Source organism: Chelonia mydas, chromosome 7, assembly GCF_015237465.2.
Source record: "Chelonia mydas isolate rCheMyd1 chromosome 7, rCheMyd1.pri.v2, whole genome shotgun sequence".
NCBI classification, from domain to species: Eukaryota; Metazoa; Chordata; order Testudines; family Cheloniidae; genus Chelonia; species Chelonia mydas.
Genome location: NC_057853.1, coordinates 105,157,604 through 105,182,793, shown reverse-complemented (window position 1 = coordinate 105,182,793; position 25,190 = coordinate 105,157,604). Strand labels below are relative to the sequence as shown.

Below are 25,190 nucleotides of genomic sequence, written 5' to 3'. Positions count from 1 at the left end.
CGGTGGATCACGGTTCGGAAGGTATATGTGAATGTTTTTCTGAGTAGCTGGTTTATTGATTACTGATGCAGCAATGTCTTCTGGGGTTGTTAATAAGGAAAAAAAAACTATTAAGAGTTAGATAGCCTGAAGAGATTGAATATGGGAGGCATCTGAATTTTTTTTTTAAAAAAATTTCCTTTGAAATAGTCACATATATAATATCATTATAATAATAAATAATACCACCTAGCTCTCAGAGAGCACTTTTCATCTATAGATCCCAATACTCTTTACAAAGGAGGTCAGTGTCTTATCCTCATTTTACAGACAGGGAAAACATGAAGTGACTTGCTGAAGATTGCGCACAGACTAGTGGCAGAGCTGGAAATAGCACCTAGGTCTCCTGAACCCCAGTCCATTGCATCATCCACCAGTCACACTGCCTTCTAGGTTCAGATATGCCTAACAGAGTCCATGAGAGTCATTTATATACAAAGCACACTTTACTAGGCTGTAGGAAAAAATGTTCCATCATACTATACTGGCTAGGCTTTGTGTCCTAAAGACAGCCCCCATACTCCCATTCTCTGAGAACCTCAGGACTTTGGTGGGGGCAGAACCATGGTTTGTTCTACAGGGGTGTAAGGGAAGGCAGGCAATGGATGTTTTGGAGGGAATTCCAACAGCTATTGCGACCATTGGCAGGAAACCTGCTGCCATGTTATAGCATTTCTGTGGATAGATAAAAGGCTTCAGTTCACCAGGTACCTTACAGGAGTACTAAATGAACTAAACTAAGCAAGCCATAACGTACAAATGCTAGTCTATTTGCTCTACAGATGAGTTATACAACTCTAAGTCATGGTCACATCATAAACCTTATTCAGTTTTCTTACAAAAGGATTAGTAACAGCCATCTCAGTCCTATTCTTTTCAAAACTAGGTTCACAATAGGAATACTGGTGGGGGCCCACAGGTTTTTGTAGCAAATTAAGCTACAAGTTAACTTATCCCTAAACTGTAATAGACTATAATACTAGCAATTCAAGTCAGAATTTTATTATTTGCCTCCAAGTACAAAGCCCTCTGAAATGCTTTACTCCCAAACAAGTTAAAAATTCTGCGTATTCCATGTGTTGGAAAGGGAAGTCAGCTTACTGCCACACTTTTCCTTTAGGGCTCCAAGTACCAGAGAAATACAAAGAAAGCTTTAGTCCAAATGGAGATCCTGACTGTCTCAAGTTTACTGCATATGCCATATGCACATTACTATTTTAGATTTTTTTTTAAATAAATAGTCCTGTGGGAAAAGCTGGCTGTAGGTCAACACCACAGAAACTTAATTTTAACTCAGATGAATACAACTATTAACAAGGCACGCTTTCAGGTAAGGAAAAAGCCTACTACTATTCCTGGCTGCTTTGATCTGATTGGAGCACGTATTTCCAAAACATTCTGAGGGACTGGGTTAACTAAAAAAAAAAAAAACACAAAAAAACCCAACAGTGCCTTTTTCACACACACAGCTCTTTGCAGCTATTAGTCAGAAATGCTGTCCTCAAAGGTAAGAAAACAGCTGAACTTCAACTAGAAGTGCTCAAATACCTACCTGTTAACTGATCTGGGACAATACTTACTCCATTTAATTATTTTTATGTTATAAAGTTTGTTCTGGGTCTTTTAAAGTTGCCTTATTAAAAATTGCATACAAGATTCAGAAAACATGTAACAAAAAATAAAAGGGGGTGTTTTAAAAAGAAGAGTGCCTTGACCGCAACATGTTGCACAGCATAAGAAACCTCATTTTAAACTAAAAATATCACTGCACTGGTATCAAGAGAATTCATGTTATGACACAACCGTGAATCAAGTCTTTACTGCAGGAAATACTAATACTCTTGAAAACATTGTGCTAACACATTAAGGAAACAGCCATCCTAAGGGGAATTTAACATTGTACAACCTACACCACACTTTCTCTAAATATAAATAAATTATGTGCACATATGCTATATATGCTGCTCCCAGATGCTGGAAGTGTAAAGCCTAATAATGAAAACCTATGCTAACAGTGAAAGTCTGACATTCAACGCAACAGGAGGGGAAGTGTGGAGGGAGAGCAGCATTTAATGAAACTGGGCACTGTACTTTAAAAGAAGCCGGCAACAATAGGGAATACCATGATCAACTTCATTAAGTGTTCTCAGCACAAAACTTTGCAATTTATTGCTTTAAAAAAAAAGTGCCATAACTTCTAAAAGACAATTTAATTACACCCATAAAAACTGTGTGTATGGTTTTTTATTTGTGCACGTATGTGTGTGTGTGTGTTTATTTACTTATATATTTTAAAGATAATGGACAGATGTTGTGTGAAAACGTTCGGCTAATTAGAGCTTTACCACAATGCAGTATGGCCTTGTGCGACAAAATGGCCTACTCCCAGAGACCATTCCATTCTGCTTTTTGTAGAGGATGGGAAGGGGAGAAGAGTGGCTTCAAATTTTTCAAAAGAGCAGAGGAACAAACGTGTAAAAAAACCTAAAAGGTGATTTATGGCTTACTTTGATTATCTTATTTATGGATATGATCCCTAGCTCCTCTTGCCTGCTCATGCAGAGTCTAATGAAGTGAGGTCTCTGCTTACCACCTGCTTGTCTCAGATCCAAGTCTGAATGACTGCTAATTTTTTGCAGCTAAATGCTGGGGGGAAAATAATGGTTTCAAATTAGTGTGAATTGGGTACACCTCAAATATCCTGATGAGTCTGGGATCTCAGTGACAAGACAATTAAGTTACAAATCTCAGTGGTAATCTGAATAACTTTTCCTTGATAAACTTAATAGAAATTCCTATTTAAAAATTTAACAAATATTTCCAAGTTTCAACACATGTTGATTTGTCAGGATTTGGAAACTCTGGTTCAGGCGCTAGTCTTGTCTGGACTAGACAATCATAATTCTTTGACAAATTGCATTTCTTCCAGCTGCTTAAACAGTCCTCATTGAAGTACTGTCTCCTTATGTTTGCATGTGCAATGGACATACTTGAAAACAACATTTATCTTTCACTATCTTTTCCCTTGTAAAATATTTTAATTTGAAATAAACTATTTAAAAACTACCACACGTATTCATGCACATGCTCCTGGTAGTTCATTGTAGATCCTGCTCCTGCCAACACTTGAGCATGTGCTTAACTTTAAGCATGAATAATCCCACCGATTTAAGAGAACTACTCATGTGCTTAATGTTATGCACACACGGAAGCATTTGCAGGATCAGTGTGTCAGCTTGCAGAGTGATAAGGATATTTTATACATAAAGAAATGTGGTTCAAACTCAGAAAGGGATCGCTTGACTTTTATTAAAAAAAGTGTTATCCTGAATTGAGGAGAATAAGATGTGAACCACTTGCTACAAGTATAAATATAATTCTGCCCCCCCCCCCAAAAAAAACCAATTTTGGGGGTAAAAAGTAATTTTTTTCAATCACTTCATCTATTTTAAAAGGCATCTATAATTATGCTCTCCAAGTCTACTGAAGTCTTCTGGTTTCCTTTGAAGGCATTCTATTTAAGCAGATCTAGGGAGAGCTTGCCAACCAGTGCATGAACCAGTTAGCATTTTGCACCAGTGTTTCTGACAGAAAAGAAAAAAAAGAGTAGCAAAACAGGAAGGGAATACCTTTATTTATTCTTTTACTACTACTAAAACCACAGAAATGCCTACAGGCTTCAATCAGGATCAGGGCCCCAAAAAGCTGGCAATCTAAAATGACAAAAACAAATGAAAAGTTGGGGAAAGGGATGCAAGATACAAAAAAGGAGGAAGCGAGGAGGAGGAGAAGGACAAGGGCCTGATTCAAGAAAACACTTAAGCACTCATGTAGTCAATAATAATATTCACATACTTAAAAGTATGCACGTGCATAAGTGTTTGAAGGATATGAGACCATGCAATGGATACATAACTTGTAACTTCCAGTAATTTTATATATGGGCAAAACAAACTCTCAAGGGTACTAGTTTTGATCCATAAGGAGAGATACAGATTTCTCATGGAAATCTTTTGCTTTGCCTCTGAGACAGTGACTTCCACTACGGCAAGCTCCTCTACTTCCTTGCAATGGCGAACGTGCATCATTTTGAATAATTTGGTCGGGTCAGCTTCCAGTGGGGCACAACTCAAGATGCACTTGGCTTTTGGAAAGACTGAAGACGGTAGGAAATGTACATGTTCCCAAGAATACCAGTCTGCAGCATGGAAAACAATTGGGAAGCCCATCATCCTGAAGTGGTTAGCATCTTCCAAAGAGAATTGAACAATGTACAGGTGTCCCCTTGAAAAAATAAATCTCTGGAAAGAGTCTGAATTTCTACCCACAGTGAAATTTTAGGAGTCCCTCACATTTGGAGAAGAAGAGATCTGATTTCATCGTCTGAAGGGAGTTGATTGAGGAGATATCTGAGCCATTAGTGACTATCTTCAAAAACTAATGGAAGATGGGAGAGATTCCAGAGGACTGGAAGAGGGCAAATATAGTACCAATCTATCATTAAGTGCTTAAGGACAAACTGGGGAATTACAGACCAGTCATCTTAAATTCAGTACCTGGAAAGATAATAGAGCAAGTAATCAAGCAATCAATTTGCAAATACCTAGAAGATAATAAGGTGATAAGTAACAGTCAACATGGATTTGTCAAGAACAAATCATGTCAAACCAACCTAGCAGCTTTCTTTGACAAGGTAACAAGCCTTGTGGATAGGGGTTAGCAGTAGATGCGGTATATCTTGACTTTAGTAAGGCTTTTGATACTGTCCCACATGACCTTCTTATAAACTAGGGGAATGTAGCCTAGATGGAACTACTATAAGGCTAGTGCATAACCCAGAGATTATCTATCAGTGGTTCAGAGTCAAGCTGGAAGGGCATATTGAGTGAGGTCCCGCAAAGATCAGTCCTGGGTGTGGTTTTGTTCAGTATCCTCATAAATGATTTAGATAATGGCATAGAGAGTACACTTACAAAGTTTGTGGACGATACCAAGCTGGGAGGGGTTGCAAGTGCTTTGGAGGATAGGATTAAAATTGAAAATGGTCTAGACAAAATGGAGACATGGTCTGAAGTAAACAGGATGAAATTCACTAAGGACAAATGCAAAGTATAGCACTTAGGAAGGAACAATTAGTTGCACACGTATAAAATGGGAAATGACTGCCTAAGGAGAAGTACTGCAGGAATGGATCTGGGGTTATAGTGGATCACAAGCTAAATAGGAATCAACACTGTAATACTGTTGCAAAAAACACAAACATCATTCTGGGATGTATCAGCAGGAGTGCTGTAAGCAAGACATGAGAAGTAGTTCTTCCACTCTACTCCGCATTGATAAGGCCTCAATTGAAGTAGTGTGTCCAGTTCTGGTGCCATATTTCAGGAAAGATGTGGACAAATTGGAGAAAGTCCAGAGGAGAGCAGCAAAAGTCATATAAAACATGACCTATAAGGAAAGGTTGAAAGAATTGGGTTTGTTTAGTCTGGAGAAGAGAAGAGAGTTTTCAAGTACATAAAAGGTTGTTACAAAGAGGAGGAGGAAAACTTGTTCTCCTTAACCTCTTGAGAATAGGACAAGAAGCAAACAGCTTAAATTGCAGCAAGGGTGGCTTAAATTGGATATTAGGAAAAAATTCTTAACTGTCAGAGTAGTTAAGCACTGGAACAAACTGCCCTAGGGAGGCTGTAGAATCTTCGTCGTCGGAGGTTTTTAAGAACAGTTTAGACAAACACCTGTGAGGGATGGTCTAGTCCTGCCCTGAGTGCAGGGGACTGGATTAGATGACCTGTTGAGGTCTCTTCCAGTCCTACACTTCTAAGACTCTGTGACTGCAAGTCTGTCGCAAACTGAAATCCAGTCTTTCTATTGCCTTGGTTGTCAAAGAGGTTTTGAGCTGTCCTGATTTTTTCCCCTCAAATATTTGCTGCTAACTGGCAAAAGTCTGTAGTTTCAGCTCATAGTTTGGGAAAAGAGCATTGGGGTGGTGGTGTTTTGTTTTGTTTTTTAAACAGCCTGGGCATCCAACAACTTGCAAAAACACTGCAATAGTATTAAAGAACGGATCAGAGCCTTCATTTATGAAGCTCGCAAGGGAAGCACTCACAAACACTGAAAGGCTTTCTTTGCCTTTTTCTATAGCTAAAAATATCAAGATAAGATGGGGAGAGGCATAATAATGTCTCCTGCCAACAGATGGAAGCTAAAGTAAAAAGGAGAACACTTAACACTCTCTTATTTGTGCCAGTCTGTTTCTTCACCCTCCTCTCACAGCCCATATTTGGATGCATGCTTCCCCCCATCCCCCCCCCCTTCCCCCCCAACCCCCACTGCCAGCATATCTTGGCCAGTTCCCTGAGACACACAGTAACTAAATTCTAAGAGAGAGAATGGTAATTTTGGGGTATATTCTTCTTTTGATGTTGCAGGGCAATTAAATCCTCAGTGAATAAAGAAGAAAATGAACCATTCGGTGTAACTTGAAAGGGAGAGACGTGTAGCACCATTTCTAAACTGAAATTACGTACCAGTGTGAAATGCACAGGGGCATAAGGGCAAAACAGGGCCCTTTATGCTGAAGCCAGAGTTATTTGCAGATGTTCTAGCACAACAGCCCATTCAGGAGGGAAACTATACAACAGGTCATGAGAAAAACCTGTTACTCCTGATCAAGTTTGCAAATACTGTATCTGAAGGGATTTGGGGATATAGCTGGACTAGAAGAAAGTTCTTACTCAGAGTTAAGGCAAGCTGCATCTCTGTGTCAGTATCAGGTCTGATTAAATTAATGTTAATAAATATTTCAACTTGAGAATTTTTTGAACAAATTGCCTAACTAATATTTTTCTGTTATTTGCCTAGCTTAACAAGCCGATGGAATAATTCTTAAGCAGATTCACAGAACAGTTTAGTCAATTAATTTGAGAATTAAAAAAAAAATGTTCCTACCATTATTCATGCAGATCTCATCAGTACTTTTAGGAGAAAATAAAAATCAAAACAGTATTTAATCCACTTGAAGAGGTTTCTTTACAGGAGGCTAAGTGCTATGTTAGTACATGTTAGGATATTCCTATATTTTAACAGATGTGTCTCACTGATTCAGGAACTAAAGTTTAAGGTCTATGCTAGACTAGTCTTTATATTAATCAGCACTAAGCTATAATTTTTTAAAAATAGCACAGAATTTTTAGTAGATTACGACAAATGTGTCTTTTTAAATGATTCTCAAATCACATATTTTCCAAATGTATATTTCAGAGAGTGCTTTTTATTCTAACAGAAATATTAACACACTGATATTAATCTAAGTAACAATAATTGACACCATTTCTAATGACATTCAAAATCGAATTAGGACCCTGATCCTACAATGGGCTTTGAGTGGGCACACCCCTGCATTTGCAAAGCACCCATTGCATGATCAGGTCCTAGTCCTGTTACAAGACACATGGTATTAACATTAACATTACACAATATGCAAATACAAGGGGTCAAATTCAGGCCTGAGTAAGCAGATGCAGCTCTGTCTGACTTGACATATGCACAAGGAGGGGAAAGAGATGGTTGTTGAAGGAGCCATGAACTTTGGATTTCCAGACTTGTGCGTGTTTAAAATCTCAGGGTGGGATTTGTGAAAGTGCCGATTTGATTAAGAAGCACACAGCCCATTGACTTTCAGTCATCTAAGACACTTGGGTGCTTTTGAAAATTCTCCCCAGAGCCATTAACAGAACTTTAATGTATTTGTACTTTCACACAAGACTCAGACATGTGGCACACCAGATACAGCTGTTCACATAGTGTGACAGGGTCAGGCCAGATGGCTACAGGAGAGTGATAGAAGGCAGATATATTAGCCCTAGGTTAAGTAGGTCCCTTTTCCCTGGGTAAGGTAACGGGGAAGGTTCCAGAACAATCAGGAACCTTCTGGAGACAATTAAGACTGACAGGCTGATTAGAACACCTGCAGCCAATCAAGAAGTTGCTAGAATCAATTAAGGCAGGCTAATCAGGGCACCTTTAGTACCCCTTCCCATCACAGAGGTCCCCTTCGAGCGAATAGCCATGGACCTAGTGGGACCCCTGGAGAAGACAGCCCGGGGCCACCAATGTATACTTGTCGTTCTGGATTATGCTACTCGCGACCCAGAAGCTGTCCCCCTGTGGAACACAGCCTCTAAAACGATAGCTAAAGAGATGGTGGGGATCTTTGCCTGAGTGGGGCTACCAAAGGAGATATTAACAGACCAAGGTACCCCATTTATGTCAAAGCTACTGAAGGACCTCTGTACGCTGCTCCATATACATACCCTGAGAACTTCAGTCTATCATCCGCAGACTGATGGGCTGGTAGAAAGGTTTAACCAAACCCTCAAGGCAATGATAAGGAAAGTGGTAAGTCGGGACGGGAAGGATTGGGACACCCTACTACCCTACCTTATGTTTGCAATCTGGGAGGTACATCAGGCCTTAACTGGGTTTCCCCCTTTGAATTATTATACGGACGCCACCCTTGTGGCATACTAGATATCGCAAAAGAAATCTGGGAAGAGGAACCCAATGAAGGGAGAAATATAATTGACCATGTGTTGCAGACGCGAGAATGGATAGCTATTGTACGGGAACATTTGGAAAAGGCGAACCCATTACAATCGCCAGGCAAAAGGCCAACAGTTCCACCCAGGGGATCGGGTGATGGTGTTGGTACCCACGGCAGAGAGCAAGCTTTTGGCCTAATGGCAGGGGCCCTATGAGGTGGTTGAACCCGTGAGGGAAGTAACCTACAAGGTGCGGCAGCCAGGACGCCGGAAACAAGAACAAATTTATCACATTAACCCCTTAAAGCCTTGGCACCAACGAGAGGCGTGCGTAGTGACCCAAGAGACCTCGATCCAGGGAAATAACATGCAGGAGCAGATCAGGATATCTCCGGATCTGACACCAAACCAGAAGAAGGAGGTAACTGAGATGATCAACCAATACCAGGACGTGTTTTCAACCAAACCAGGTCGGACCACCAAAACATATCACCACATTATTACAGACCCTGGGGCAAAGCTAACTTTAAGGCCCTATCGGGCCCCAACGGCAAAAAGAGAGGAGATCAAGGCAGAGGTAAAAAGGATGTTGGAGCTGGGAGTCATCGAAGAGTCCCACAGTCAATGGTCAAGCCCAATTGTGTTGGTGCCCAAACCCGATGGCACCACGAGGTTTTGTAATGACTTTCACCGGCTGAATGAGATATCCAGATTCAATGCATACCCCATATCGATGAGTTAGTTGATCGCCTGGGCAATGCCCAATTTTTGACCACCCTTGATTTAACAAAGGGATACTGGCAGATTCCTCTTGCCAAAGATGCGAAAGAAAAGATGGCATTCTCTACACCAGAGGGTCTGTTTCAATATACTGTTCTTCCTTTTGGACTGCATGGGGCACCAGCCATCTTCCAGCATCTTATGGACAAGCTCCTATGGCCCCATACCAGTTATGCAGTGGCATAACTGGAAGATGTGATTATTCACAGCCCCAACTGGGAAACCCACTGAGAAAAGGTGGAAGCGGTTCTGGACACACTAAGACGGGCTGGCCTCACAGCCAACCATGCTATAGGGCTAGCCGAGGCTAAATACCTTGGCTACATTGTAGGAAGGGGCATGGTCAAGCCCCAACTAAAACTAGAGGCTATCCAAAATTGGCCCCGGCTGAATCGGAAAAAGCAAGTCCGGGCATTCCTGGGTGTGGTGGGGTACTACCAACGATTTATTCCCCGTTTTGCTACCAGAGCGAGTCCCCTGACAGACCTGATAAAAGCCCGGGGTCTAGACATGGTGAAGTGGACAGATGCCGCAGAGAAAGCATTCATGGATCTATGGACAGCCCTCTGCAATAACCCCGTGCTTATAGCCCCAGGCTTCAACAAAGAATTCATTTTACAAACAGATGCATCTGAAGTAGGATTGGGAGCTGTCCTAACGCAGATGGTCGGAGATGAAGAACACCCAATCCTCTACCTCAGCAGGAAACTCCTCCCGAGAGAGCAGAAGTATGCTGTGGTTGAAAAAGAGTGCCTAGCTGTGAAATGGGCCATGGAAACACTACGTTATTACCTTCTGGGATGACGGTTTACCCTTGTGACCGACCATGCACCCCTCCAGTGGATGCAGCGAAATAAAGAGAAGAATGCAAGGGTGACCAGATGGTTCCTGTCCCTACAACCTTTCCAATTCCAATGCAGATGGCTTGTCACGAGTACACTGCCTGACGTCCCAAGTTGCCCAACCCCGTAGTGTTGAGCAGAGGGGGGGATATGTGACAGGGTCAGGCCAGATGGCTACAGGAGAGTGATAGAAGGCAGATATATTAGCCCCAGGTTAAGTAGGTCCCTTTTCCCTGGGTAAGGTAACAGGGAAGGTTCCAGAACAATCAGGAACCTTTTGGAGACAATTAAGACTGACAGGCTGATTAGAACACCTGCAGCCAATCAAGAAGCTGCTAGAATCAATTAAGGCAGGCTAATCAGGGCACCTGGGTTTTAAAAAGGAGCTCACTTCAGTTTGTGGTGTGCGTGTGAGGAGCTGGGAGCAAGAGGCACTAGGAGCTGAGAGTGAGAACGCATACTGTTCGAGGACTGAGGAACACAAGCATCCTCAGAAACCAGGAGGAAGGTCCTATGGTGAGGTGTTGGGAGGAGGCCATGGGGAAGCTGTAGCTGTTGCACAGCTGTTCCAGAAGGCACTCTAAACAGCTGCATACCACAGGGCCCTGGGCTGGAACCCGGAGTAAAGGGCGGGCCCGGGTTCCCCCCAAACCTCCAAACTCCTGGTCAGACACAGGAGGAGTAGACCTGGACTGTGGGTTCATGAAAATGGCCAAACTGAGGGCTGCTGTGAAGCTCCTAGGCGAGCAAATCTGCCAATAAGCGCAAGACCCACCAAGGTAGAGGAGGAACTTTGTCACAATAGTTATTTGGAGCTTCATCACATACCATGTTAAAAGTTTAGTGGGAAACCATGTAGCATGCATGTACCATAGGCCTCCATTCTAGAACACTTCTCCCCCTTAAAGATATCAAAGCCACCAGCCCTCACTAAGCTGAAGCTCTATAAGAATTTTAAAAGCTGTTTTCCAGTTATTGGAATGGGGGGAAAAAAGGGCATGTAAACATTTTCATAAGGCAAACAGCACATCTGAACACAGAGACTCACGTGCATCCATGATCAGCACTACTGAATTGAGGCTATGACACTGGTTAACTGTATCAGAAAAAATAAAATTGCTATACTTCTGGGGATCAACTGTATAAAATGACAATGTGTAAATAAATGGAACAGATCAGTTTTTAAGTAACTACCTTTTGATATGATAGCTATGAAGAAAACTAAGTGCATCAATAATGCAAGACACAGAGAATGTACTGCAGCTAAGTAAATTTCTATTCTGCAGCCTCAAGGCTCATTTGGGGCCTGATCACCTATTGAAAATTGAAAGGAATGGGATTTTCGTCATTGCCTTGAGTGGCAGCAAGAGGAGAGCCTTTACTGCCTTTTGTGAAGTACTTTTAAAGTCAAAGGTGACAATGATCACAGCACATCATCTATTCAAAAGAAGAAGCAGTTTACTAATACTTTTCTATTTGGTCTACTTTGCAATGATTTGGGTTTTTAAATTAACATTAGCACTCACAATCTTAGCCAGAGTTTGCTTTTTCTGTTTAACTCATTTTCCCCATTAACAGAGTTCTTAGCAGTCTATTATCTTGATGCAAAAGGATTTATATCTTAACTCTTGGCACACCAAGATGAAAACAGATTTTAGAAATCTGTCTTTTATTTTGTTGCCTGGGCACAAGCCCCACAGACATGCTTCTGTTAATATTTTAACGATTACACTGGTATGGACAATGTGCTTACCCTCGTTCAAGTGGAAGAGACTGCTCCAAAAGATCTTTTTTTCATGGATGAAACAAGAAAATCCTTGAATAAGACAGTTCAGATGTGTTTCTTCAAATCATGACATTTCTTTTGTAAACAATTTTCTGGGAAAGAGGGGGAAAAGGATCTATTCTTTTTTTAAAAGAAGTGTTACATTTCAAAAGCAATCTGAGTGTTCTAAGATGACAGCAATCAAGTGCTATACTGTGTAAGGAGCCACAGTGAAAGTTGCTTCTAGGTTTGCCTTTCAGAAGAATAACTGAATTTAACTAAAAGCAATGGCATTTGGCTAGATCACCACACTACATCATATAGTGAAAACACCTGCTTCACAAATTTTACATTAATTCATTGAAGTGTTAAAAAGTGACAAACACTAATAGCAACAGCTGCAGAAACAGCATCGCGACAGCTAGTATCGTGCAACTACTCTATTCTCTTTTCCATACATTTCTTACTTTCGTTTACTCTATCATTAGGGGAAGTGAGCCAACGTCCAGGGAAGAGAAGACAGATTAGGTGAGCAAAATACTATTCTCCATAATATTTTACCTATCAATTTAAAAATTGTAAGGAGAAAAATTTATAATGACCTAATATTTTTTAAACACAAAGTGACAAGCATGTTGGCCTATGCCCTAAAATCTGCCTGGATTTTTCCTCTAAAGTATTGCCAAGGAGGTGTTCATAATTTTCCAAAAAGCACATCTTGGACTTTTAGTTACAAGAAGTTTCATACACTAGTTAAGTAAAAATAATAAAGTCAGTCTGAAAGGCATCACACATCTCACAGACATTCAGAAATGATCTTCCATTACAAGCAAATACAAGTTCAGTGCTATGGTTTCCTTAATTACAACTGCATCCTATAAATAAAATTAAAGTTTTTGCCATGCATTGTCAAAGAACTCATGGAGCCCTGTGCACATTCATCCACCCTAAGGACCAGATCCTGATACTCTTTAATCACACTGGGCATCATCTTGCTCAGTGAATATCCCCATGGATTTCAATGGGACTATTCATGGAGTCAGCATGAACAAGGGAGAGTGGGAAGTAAGGTCACCAGATGTCCCAATATTATCGGGACCATCCCAATATTAGGGACTTTGTCTTATATAGGCAATTATTACACTCCCAACCCCAAGAAAAAAGATGTCCCAATTTTTCGCACTTGCTATCTAGTCACCCTAAGGGGAAGCAAACTGGCCCTTATAAAACCACATTTCTCCCCAATCACAAGCACTAGTCTGCACTGAGAACTAAATCAATGGCAAGTGTTTATTCAGGGCCAGATTCTGCCACTTACACTCAGGATTGGTATTATTATTAAACATATTATAAATGGCAATCCAGGCTGCCCCCATTAAAGTAAAGGTACTACTCAGGGTGAATAAGGATGGGTGTGAGAAAATCTCAGTCCTAGGGCATAAAGTTACAATCAGACCTGACTAATGAAAGGATGAGCAGTGAGTGAGACCGTTGCCAGAAATAATGCTGGAAAAACTGAACAACTGATAAATGTGTCTGAAGAATACTGTGATCCCAGACACAATGAGACTGTAGAGAGATACTGTTGTGGTGGTGATGGGTTTGCTTTTTGCCAGAAATCAAGACAAGGGAATCAATACTTACATTGTAGAGCTGAGAACTTTTGCCTCCACAGGTAACTTTGGAGGCATAAAAGACTCACTAATTAGAGACTGGACTCTTTGTTGAACACACAAATTCAGTTTACAGGAGAGATTGTTGAAACAGATCTAATCCTAGAGAAATGCCTCCAAATAGCAAGGGCAGCTGAACTGGTATGGGAAAGTATCAGAATAATGGCAGGCCATTAGTGCAAAACAAGTACACAGGCTCAAGCCCGAGAAACCCAGGAAGCACACACCTACCATGATCCAGTGAATATACTGCAGGAAGAAACATGACAGGCAGAAGAGCGCCCAGTCTGTGGAAAACAGTGCAAGGAGTATGGGAAACAGAACCCCTTTATATCCCAATGCTACAGCTATCACAGGAAGAAAAAAGCAGCCATACACGTAGCGATTGAGGTTGCAGAGACTTCCAGTGAAGAGGATGTCTGCAGTATGATCGTCACAGATCCAAAGACTCTCAACATATGGGCACTGAAGAATGAGGCTGCCAGCCATTCAACTACCATGTTTGCAGCTATACTATTGGATCAATGGCCAATTCAATTCCAGCTGGACTGTGGAGCTGGCTGAAATATAATCCTAGCAGGAATACTGGAATTTAATCATCAATGCCACTAAGGCAGTTTATCTCCTCCTGTCAATGGAAGAAAGGCAGACACCCATTTTCGTCCACCTGGAAGCTCTCTGCAGCATTCAACACTGTTAACCATGATGAGATACTTCTATCCCGCCTTAGAGAGGTTGCGGGAGTTTAGGGGAATGCGCTAAATGGCTTGAGTCATTGGAGGGACGTACCCAATGTGTAGTGATGAGAAATTGTACCTCCATCATTAGACCCCTCATTTGTGGAGTTCCAAAAGGACTTCATTTCTCTTCCCTGTCCTACATGCAATCTTTAGGTGAGCTGGGTAGACAACATGGACTCAGTTGCCAGCAATATGCAACACATCTCTACATAACTTTCACCACATCACGACCACTACAATGGTCCAGTGCTTGGATGAAATCAGCTCATGAATGAACAGCAGCTGGCTGAAACTTATGGGTATAGGAAATCATTTAAGAGTTCACAGCTATGGTGCAATCTCCTTTGGTTGAAGGTTTAGACCCAAAATTAGCCAGTTCAGTCCATAGCCTAGGTTTGGAGTACTCTTAGATTCCTTGCTAAGAAATCCAAGCTAAAGTCTCACATAGCTGCATCCACAAGTAATGCGGTCTATTGTTTCTGGCTGGCTATGAGACTCCATCCCATCCCAGCAGATGATGACCTAGACTCAATGATTTACACTGTCACCACTTTTTGGCTGCCCTGCAAAAATATAATATACCTGGGCATGAAGCCTCACCAATCAGGAAACTCCAACAAGTACAGAACAGTGCACTCTGTCTCCTTAGCAACACAGGTTACTGCAAGCACATCACACCCATCCTCTGCTACACCAGTGACCCACAGAATTTTGAATCAAGTTCAAGGGTTCAGTCCTTGTCTTCATAAGGTGTTCCATGACCTGCACGCAGGATATCTAAAAAAACTGCTTAAAGCTCCAGGATGAAGACTGTGCTCAAATGGGTCACTCCTCTGACACAACAGAATTCTCGACAATAAGGATTAAGCTCGTCTGTGCAGGAGACAGTGCTTTCTCCGTGGCTGGTCCCAGACTGTGGAATGAAGTTCCCCAGGAAATAGAACCATCACAAACTTCACCACCATCAGCTCCAAGTGCACATTTCTTTGACCTGCCTTCTCTGCAACAGCGATGTGTATATTTAAATGAAAACAACGAACCAACCAAAAATTCCGAAGAAGACACTCCTCTGTGCACTCTTCTCCCTGTGGAGACAGGATGATTTTGGCCCAAGAATCACCATTCCTGACCAGCTGCCCTGCTTCTCTGGGTGAGAAGAAGTTACTTCATCCCCGTTGGGGCAGAAACTTACTCTTCTTCGTTTACCCAGCCAGGCTTGTAGGAAAATAGGGAGGAGCGAGCTAGGGCTCCACCCCATCCTCAGCTGCTCACTTGCAGTGGAGAGCAGTGGATGAATAACTCCTGCTTTTTCCACACACTCTGAGCCACATGCTGACACAGTCAAGCAGCAGAGTAAGGAGAGGCTTTACTCCTGCTTACTCCCCAAGCAGCTGAGTAAAGGCTGTAAGACTCTAGCCCTTGCGTTTCAAACTCCCAGGACATGGGTTGTGCCTTCCTTTGTTGCTTGTGCAGCATTGAGTTCACTATTGGAACTTAAATCATCAGTACATCTGAACGCTAAGTAAAAACATCAGAAAAAATGTTAAGGATGAAAAACACCATTTTGCTTCTGCTCAACCACTGGGAGTTAAGCAGCTAGGTGGTTTTGAAAATCCCACTAAACACCTATCTTTAGGCACCTAAATACCTTTAAATATCTGGCTCTTAGTCTCTCTGGGCCTCCCTTCCCCATCTGTAAAAGGGTGGGAATAGTATTTCCCTGTTACACAAGGGTGTTGTGAGGATAAATACATTGATTAGAGAGAGTGAGGTGCTCAGATACTACAGTAATGGAAGGCCATATAAGAACCTACAATACATTCTATGAAAAAGCCTTATGTGAATTAACCCACTGCACTCTTGTGCTAACTTCCAGAATCTGTCACTGCTGGCAATATGTATACTTGTAACTCAGTTATTCAGGACACATCTAGATATGTTTGGAGACTATAAAGTATATTTTATAATTAATTGCTTATTAATCATCCCAAATCAGCTAGGGCTAGGCAAACCTGTGAATGCTTTTGGGTGTACCTGGCAGAAGTATAAAGTTCTTCCACTTTCCAATAATATAGCACTAGGAGGACACAGTCTTTGGTATTAGTACCATAATGAGTATATTTAATAAGACCTCTAATGCTCTAAGAGGATTTTGTTACAGCTTGATTAGAAGCTCTTGTATCTTTGAAATAAAATAAATCCTCTTTGAGGAAAAGTAAATTAAACTAATAGTGCATCATTTTATATATTATATACATGGAAAACATCTTTAAAGCTTTACATTGAATCGATTAAGTAATTGGGAGACAACACGGTACAGTGGATTAGATCACTGACTGGGAGTCAGGAAACTTTCTACTCCCGGCTCTACCACTGCTGTGACCTTCACCTCTTCACCTCTCTGTGCTTCTGCTTCCCTTCCTGCACCCCTGAGAGATACAGCTATGACAACCTAACCTCCAGTGCAGACCGCGCTAGGGCGATGGAAGAATTCTATCTACCTACCTAACTACCACATCTCAGGGTGGCGGATTAACTACAGTGACGGGAGAACCTCTCCTACCACTGTAGTTAGTGTCTACACTGGAGCACTACAGTGACACAGCTGCAGCTGTGCCGCTGTAGCATTATAAGTGTAGACGCAGCCTTAAACTGTAAATTCTTGGGGGGCAGGGACTATCCCCTACTATGCATTTGTACAGCTCCTAGCACACTGTGGCCCTGATCTTGTTTGGGGCCTCCCGCTATTACTGTAATATAAATAAAGATGTGAGAGGGAGATACAACGGTGTCTTTGCTTTATTTTTTTAAATCCATACAGTTATAAAGGATGAATTCAGGGATGTGTGCAGGAGCGTTAATAACTGCACTGAGTGAAGTCAAGAGAGCTTAACAGTGCTTAGAGACTTCAAAACATGCCCAAATGAGGATCACATTAGCTAGAGATGCCCAGGGTGGGCATTTTTATGGTACTCTCCTGTAAGCTGCCCATCTAAATTGATCCTGTTGGCTGCTTGCCATGTTTGCCTCTTTTCTAAGTGACATATCTCCCCCTTCATTATGTGAGATTGCCACAGATTGCAGGTCAGGCGAAACATTCTAGGGTAACCCAACAGGTCCACAGCACTCACCTTAATCACATCAAACAAAGGAAAATCCAGATGTATGTGCTGAAGACCAGCTTTATTCCATTCCTTCCCAAGAATCTAAGCAAGTAACCAAATAGAGAAAAGGGACATATTAGTTCCATGAAAGTGATACAAGTGCAAACTAGGTGTGAACAGGGAAAAAAATGTCATTTCATACCATTTCTCAAGTTCCTTTGATTAAGTCTTAGTTTTCCCCCTTTTCACCATTCGCTTCCCCTGTTCCTTCCCTGCCCCCACCTCTTTCACGACTCCTAGACTGCGCATTAAGCAACAATGCTGCAGCTGAAAGGCTATTATGTAGATTCATGAATATATAATTCCAAATCAAACTACCAAAACATTTGCCCTTATGTTTTAACACTATTGTTCATCTAGTGGAAATGTTCAGATACAACAGAAGAAGAGAGAAATATGGCACACAAAAGTTTTCCCACAGCCTTTAGCCTCTTAAACATTCTAATCCTATTGAGAGTATTTATGCCTAGAAAACAATGAGGGAATCCTAAACACAGCCAACAGAGCCTGTGCCCCTGCTGACTGCCCCCTGGCAGCATACAGGGGCTTTCTAGAGACCAGCTGCCTGTTACCATGGTGACCTCCCCACTGAAGGGCAACACTGGGCACCACACTTAAACACTTTTGACTCGCCACATGTTTATCAGAAGAAAGGAGGAAGTTCCCCTTTAAAGCATCTGTGTGCTGATTAGTTTAGAAAAAAAACTAAATAATTTGGGTTTAAATCACGCACTTCTTGAGCTTTATTACGTAATTTTTTTACCTGAGCTTTAATTTAGTGAGTGTATTTTACTTTTGCTATAGTTTCTGTACTTGGAATAAAGCATTGATGGACACGGCAAAATTGCCTAACAATGGTACTAAAAGATAAAACCACCATACTTAGCAAGGAAGTGTTTAGTATTGTTATTTGTATTATCATAGTGCTCAGGGTCTTTAGGACAATAAAAACAACGCAAACGCAGTCTTCATCATAAACTAAACACAAAAAAGACCTATCCCCCAGGGTACACGAAGCTTTGTTTCCTGCTTTTTTCCCTCTGCTTTATATAATCTAGTTTTCAAGCATTCCAAGCATTAGGGTTTTATGGTCAGTTTTCTGATATGAGACACACTGGTGATATCTTTGCCAAACCAAAAAACATTATGGTTCAAAAAGCAACTATCACTGTATCTGAACATCTACTGCTGGGCCAGTCAAGTGGACAAGCCTACAGCACACTGACAGTTCACTCTTGTGTGCTTGATTGTTTGTTTGAAAAGTGTGAATTGGGAGTGCTTTGTTCCAGGTGAGCTTTGAGTGGACCTGACTGTTATAAAAAGCCAGTCAGCTGCGAACCAGCTGAGCGGCGAACAGCAGAGAGCCTAACAGAGGGAGTTTGTCTGGGGAGAGCCACCGAGGCTTCCATCTTGCAAGCTTCTCTGAGTAGTTACTACAACACCAGATGAAGCTCTTAGAAGGAAGGTAATATGGATGGTGAGTGTTCAGCTGTTGTTAAACATGGCACATCCTGTGCAGGTGTCTTTCTTCCACAGGACAGAAGCGACTTTGTCTGTACAAAGTGCAAGCTGGTCTCCATATTAGAAGAGAAGGTCCAAGGTCTGGAGAAACAAGTATCGACCCTGCCTTGCATAAAAGAAACTGAAGATTTCCTGGACAGACGTCAGGATATGCTTCTACGGGCACAACGTTCTGAAGCTTCAGAGCAGGCTGCACAGCGGGGACAGAATGACGGTGAAGAAATTTGGCAGCATGTGACCTCCAGAAGGGGAGCGCCCATGTACCAGCAATGCAGATACAGGTAAGCAACCATTTTCATGTTCTCTCCACAGGTATGAATGCGGAGAGTGGACTAGATGATACATCTGAGGGAAGGGAGCAGAAGGAGACTCTGCCGATTGGAAGGCATGAGATGCACTGTCCTAGGGATGGGGGTTCCACGACCACCGCTCCCAAAAGAAGGAGGTGGGTGGTGGTGGTCGGGGACTCCCTCCTCAGAGGGACTGAGTCATCTATCTGCCGCCCTGACCGGGAAAACCGAGAAGTCTGCTGCTTGCCAGGAGCTAGGATTCACGATGTGACGGGGAGACTGCTGAGACTCATCACGCCCTCGGATCGCTACCCCTTCCTGCTTCCCCACATGGGCACCAAGGATACTGCCAAGAATGACCTTGAGCAGATCACTGCAGATTACATGGCTCTGGGAAGAAGGACAAAGGAGTCTGAGGCGCAAGTGGGGTTTTCGTCCATCCTCCCTGTGGAAGGAAAAGGCCCGGGTAGAGACAGTCGAATCGTGGAAGTCAATGAATGGCTACGCAGGTGGTGTTGGAGAGAAGGCTTTGGATTCTGTGACCAAGGGATGGTGTTCCAAGAAGGAGGAGTGCTAGGCAGAGACGGGCTCCACCTAACAAAGAGAGGGAAGAGCATCTTCGCAAGCAGGCTGGCTAACCTAGTGAGGAGGGCTTTAAACTAGGTTCACCAGGGGTAGGAGACCAAAGACCTGAGTTAAGTGGGGAAGTGGGATACCGGGAGGAAGCATGAGCAGGAGAGAGCAAGAGGGGAGGGCTCCTACCTCATACTGAGAAAGCAGGACGTTCAGTGAGTTATCTTAAGTGTCTATACACAAATGCAAGAAGCCTGGGAAACAAGCAGGAAGAACTGGAAGTCCGGGCACAGTCACGGAATTATAATGTGATTGGAATAACAGAGACTTGGTGGAATAACTCATATGACTGGAGTACTGTCATGGATGGATATAAGCTGTTCAGGAAGGACAGGCAGGGCAGAAAAGGTGGGGGAATTGCATTGTATGTAAGAGAGCAGCATGACTGCTCAGAGCTCCGGTGTGAAACTGCAGAAAAACCTGAGAGTCTCTGGATTAAGTTTAGAAGTGTGAGCAACAAGGGTGATGTCGTGGTGGGAGTCTGCTGTAGACCACAGAACCAGGGGGATGAGGTGGACGAGGCTTTCTTCTGGCAACTAACGGAATTGCAGGCCCTGATTCTCATGGGAGACTTCAATCACCCTGATATCTGCTGGGAGAGCAATACAGCGGTGCACAGACAAACCAAGAAGCTTTTGGAAAGTGTAGGGGACAATTTCCTGGTGCAAGTGCTGGAGGAACCATCTAGGGGCAGAGCTCTTCTTGACCTGCTGCTCACAAACCGGGAAGAATTAGTAGGGGAAGCAAAAGTGGATGGGAACCTGGGAGGCAGTGACTATGAGATGATAGAGTTCGGGATCCTTACACAAGGAAGAAAGGAGAGCAGCAGAATATGTACGTTGGACTTCAGAAAAGCAGACTTTAACTCTCTCAGGGAACTGATGAGCAGGGTCCCCTGGGAGAATAACATGAGGGGGAAAGGAGTCCAGGAGAGCTGGCTGTATTTTAAAGAATCCTTATTGAGGTTACAGGGACAAACCATCCCGATGTGTAGAAAGAATAGTAAATATGGCGGGTGACCAGCTTGGCTTAACAGTGAAATCCTTGCTGATCTTAAACACAAAAAAGAAGCTTACAAGAAGTGGAAAATTGGACAAATGACCAGGGAATAGTATAAAAATATTGCTCAGGCATGCAGGAGTGAAATCAGGAAGGCCAAATCACACTTGGAGTTGCAGCTAGCAAGAGATGTTAAGAGTAACAAGAAGGGTTTCTTCAGGTATGTTAACAACAAGAAGAAAGTCAAGGAAAGTGTGGGCCCCTTACTGAATGAGGGACAGAGGATGTGCAAAAAGCTAATGTACTCAATGCTTTATTTGCCTCTGTCTTCACGAATAAGGTCAGCTCCCAGACTGCTGCACTGGGCAGCACAGCACGGGGAGGAGGTGATCAGCCCTCTGTGGAAAAAGAAGTGATTCAGGACTACTTAGAAAAGCTGGATGAGCACAAGTCCATGAGGCCGGATGCGCTGCATCCAAGAGTGCTAAAGGAGTTGGCAGATGTGATGGCAGAGCCATTGGCCATTATCTTTGAAAACTCATGGCGATCGGGGGAGGTCCCGCACGACTGGAAAAAGGCTTATGTAGTGCCCATCTTTAAAAAAGGGAAGAAGGAGGATCCAGGGAACTACAGGCCAGTCAGCCTCACCTCAGTCCCTGGAAAAAATCATGGAGCAGGTCCTCAAGGAATCAATTCAGAAGCGCTTAGGGGAGAGGAAGGTGACCAGAAACAGTCACCAAGGGCACGTCATGCCTGACTAATCTAATTGCCTTCTATGACGAGATAACTGGCTCTGTGGAGGAGGGGAAAGCAGTGGACGTGTTATTTCTTGACTTTAGCAAAGCTTTTGATATGGTCGGCCACAGTATTTTTGCCAGCAAGTTAAAGTAGTATGGGCTGGGTGAATGGACTATAAGATGGATAGAAAGCTGGCTAGACCGTCGGGCTCAACAGGTGGTGATCAATGGCTCCATGTCTAGTTGGCAGCTGGTATCAAGTGGAGTGCCCCAAGGGTCGGTCCTGGGGCCAGTTTTGTTCAATATCTTCATTAACGATCTGGAGGATGGCATGGACTGCACCCTCAGCAAGTTTGCAGATGACACTAAACTGTGAGGAGTGGTAGATACGCTGGAGGGTAGGGATGGGATACAGAGACCTAGACAAATTAGAGGTTTGGGCCAAAAGAAATCTGATGAGGTTCAACAAGGACAAGTGCCGAGTCCTGCACTTAGGATGGAAGAATCCCATGCACTGCTACAGACTAGGGACCAAATGGCTAGGCAGCAGTTCCGCAGAAAAGGACCTAGAAGTTACAATCAACGAGAAGCTGGATATGAGTCAACAGTGTGCCCTTGTTGCCAAGAAGGCTAACAGCATTTTGGGCTGTATAAGTAGGGGCATTACCAGCAGATCGAAGGACATGATCATTTCCCTCTATTCGACATTGGTGAGGCCTCATCTGGAGTACTGTGTCCAGTTTTGGGCCCCACACTACAAGAAGGATGTGGAAAAATTGGAAAGAGTCCAGCGGAGGGCAACTAAAATGATTAGGTGGCTGAAGCACATGATTTATGAGGAGAGGCTGAGGGAACTGGGATTGTTTAGTCTGCGGAAGAGAAGAATGAGGGGGGATTTGATAGCTGCTTTCAACTACCTGAAAGGGGGTTCCAAAGAGGATGGATCTAGACTGTTCTCAGTGGTAGCTGATGACAGAACAAGGAGTAATGGTCTCAAGTTGCAGTGAGGGAGGTTTAGGTTGGATATTAGGAAAAACTTTTTCACTAGAAGGGTGGTGAAGCCCTGGAATGCGTTACCTAGGGAGGTGGTGGAATCTCCTTCCTTTGAGGTTTTTAAGGTCAGGCTTGACAAAACCCTGGCTGGGATGATTTAATTGGGGATCGGTCCTGCTTTGAGCAGGGGGTTGGACTAGATGATCTCCTGAGGTCCCTTCCAACCTTGATATTCTATGATTCTTCACAATTCTTCATGCAATGCAATTTGGCTATCAACTGGAAATACAGTCCAAAGTGAAAGCCTTGGAAGTTCATTGCTGAGTACAAAGCATCCATTTCAATTTATCCACCAAAAATACCAAACAATCCAGTGTCCTAAGCAGATTCTATAGATTCCTCCAACTGAAAACCAAAGCAGGCTCATAGGGTCAAAATCATCCTGGAGTTACACCACAGATAATTTTTGGCCCCTTAAACACAGGTGCAAATCCGAACATTACCTATAATTATGCTTTTTTGTCTTCTTCCCAGGCAGTTCTAGCTAATAGCAATACAGAAGCCACATCTCTTCTAATTAAATCATGAACAATAGAACCAGATAATTAACGCTTTAGTTCCTGGATTACTGTATTGCACAAAGCCAGTTCCTAAAATTCACCACAACTACATCATGAGGGTCGATGACACAACTGACCAATGTGATTATTTCACTGGAGAGAGGAACTTTCACTATGAGAACAGCAACAAAAGGCTCTAAAGCAACTCCCATAGTCCTATCTGTCTGGTGGGAAATCGACTGACACTTTGCCAAACTGTTCAGCCCAGAGAACAGCTGATCGTGCACATTTCTCCTAAGTTGACAGTTCAGGTCACACACGGCAGTCCAGTCAGCCAACTCCCCATGATTGGGGCAGGATGGATGGAGGGGAAGAGGGAAACAGATCTCCCAGACCCGAGAAAAAGGAGGGTTTATGATTGGAAACCATTCCAGCTATGCTAGGAGGAAGGACCTCAACAACTACTACATGGAGAACCAGCAGGAAGAAGAGGAAGGAAAAGTAGCAGCACCTGCTGCTCAGCTAGAGGGATGGGGACAGGGCAGAAAAAGAAAGGGAAATAAAGGGTCACTGCCTGTGAGCAAGAATGGGTGTTCCCTGCTGGCATCAGAGGGGGAGGATTGGTTCCCTGTGGAGTAGGGAGGAAAATGGTGGCTTCCCATGCAGGAGGGAAAAGAGTCAATGATAGCTGATTGTGGGAAGGTCAATGGGAGCTGATTGCAGCCCAGAAGGAGAACAGAGGGGCTAGTGGGGGTTGACTGTGGGCAGTTGAAGCTGACTGCCATCTGGGGGAGGGGTAGGAGCAGCACCATCCAGACTGTTAGCCATACACCCTTGTTCCAGCTCTGAGCCCAGTAATGCCAGAGGCTGCTGGGAGATGGCTCACCTCAATGGAACTCACATGATCTCAAACAGCTGCCATCAAATTAACTATACCATCCCCCCAAACAATGCAGTTTCATTTGTAGCTGCAGCCACTACTCAGAGGCAGGTGAGACTCACTTTCGAAGGTGGGCTATGGCATATGGGATAGCACCACCAGCATCCCTCTTGTCCCTGGTAGGGAAGAAGTAGGATGGATTCAGACACACACTTTCAACTCCATTCTCCCTTTTAAACTTCAGTGTCCTGCAATTACATTACTAGAAGCAGGCATAACATCGGTTCCAGGTGAGAGAATCCAACTGAGCCAGAGAATTAGGAGAAGCAGAGCTAGAGAGATGCGAGAGGTTTGCAACAGACCCAAACTAAGCAGAATTCTCCAGGCACACAAAACTCAGAGTAAGCTCATTGACAGGCTCCCCAACCTGTTAGACAGGGGTAGTCAATAGGCGGACCATGGACCAAATCCAGACTGCCAGATGCTTTTAAATGGACCCTGAAATCTTTTTATTTACCTACTATTATCATTATTATTTTTGTTATTTTCTCTGTAGTCTGGACCTTGACAAAAATAATTGACTACCATGCTATAAGAAAAATATGGCATCCCTTGGTGGCTCTGCATCAAAAATCAAGAGAATTGTAAGTTCCCTTGGCTTGGATATGAAATCAGAGAAAAATTGGCAGTTTTGGGTGAGGTTAAATTTCAAATTTGAAACACAAATGTCTGTAGGCAGTGGGCGTCAGGACCCACATGACTCAAAATGGAGAGGAGGATTCAAACACACCTCTTGCATAGTTCAGTTTTGGAAAACAAGGCATCCTGAGGTGGCCATAAAGCAAAGGACAGCAGTTAGAAAAGAGTGTTTTAGCTTACATGTTCCCTCTCCCACTCCACACTTGTAGTTGAAAGCTCTGGTATTATACACTTGTTACTTGCATGCCAGTCCCCTCTAAAGTATTCCTGTGCTACTCAAATAAACTTCTTTAACAAGGGTCGTTATGTTACACAAGGAGGAGAGTTGGAATGGG

The 25,190-nt window shown here is 43.0% G+C and overlaps 2 protein-coding genes across 2 annotated transcripts in view; both read right to left on the bottom strand.

Annotated features, from left to right (window-relative positions):
* The window catches only part of FGFR2 (fibroblast growth factor receptor 2), a 170,126-nt gene extending 152,598 nt beyond the window's left edge, over positions 1 to 17,528 (bottom strand). Inside the window, exon 1 of the mRNA XM_037903929.2 lies at positions 17,511 to 17,528. The gene's annotated coding sequence lies outside the window, so the exon portion shown is untranslated. The remainder of the gene's footprint in view (positions 1 to 17,510) is intronic.
* A 19-nt stretch (positions 17,529 to 17,547) lies between these two features.
* ATE1 (arginyltransferase 1) overlaps positions 17,548 to 25,190 on the bottom strand; it is a 202,141-nt gene continuing 194,498 nt past the window's right edge. Inside the window, exon 12 of the mRNA XM_043551941.1 lies at positions 17,548 to 17,585. Within this exon, the coding sequence (XP_043407876.1) occupies positions 17,563 to 17,585 (23 nt within the window). The 3' untranslated portion in view covers positions 17,548 to 17,562. The remainder of the gene's footprint in view (positions 17,586 to 25,190) is intronic.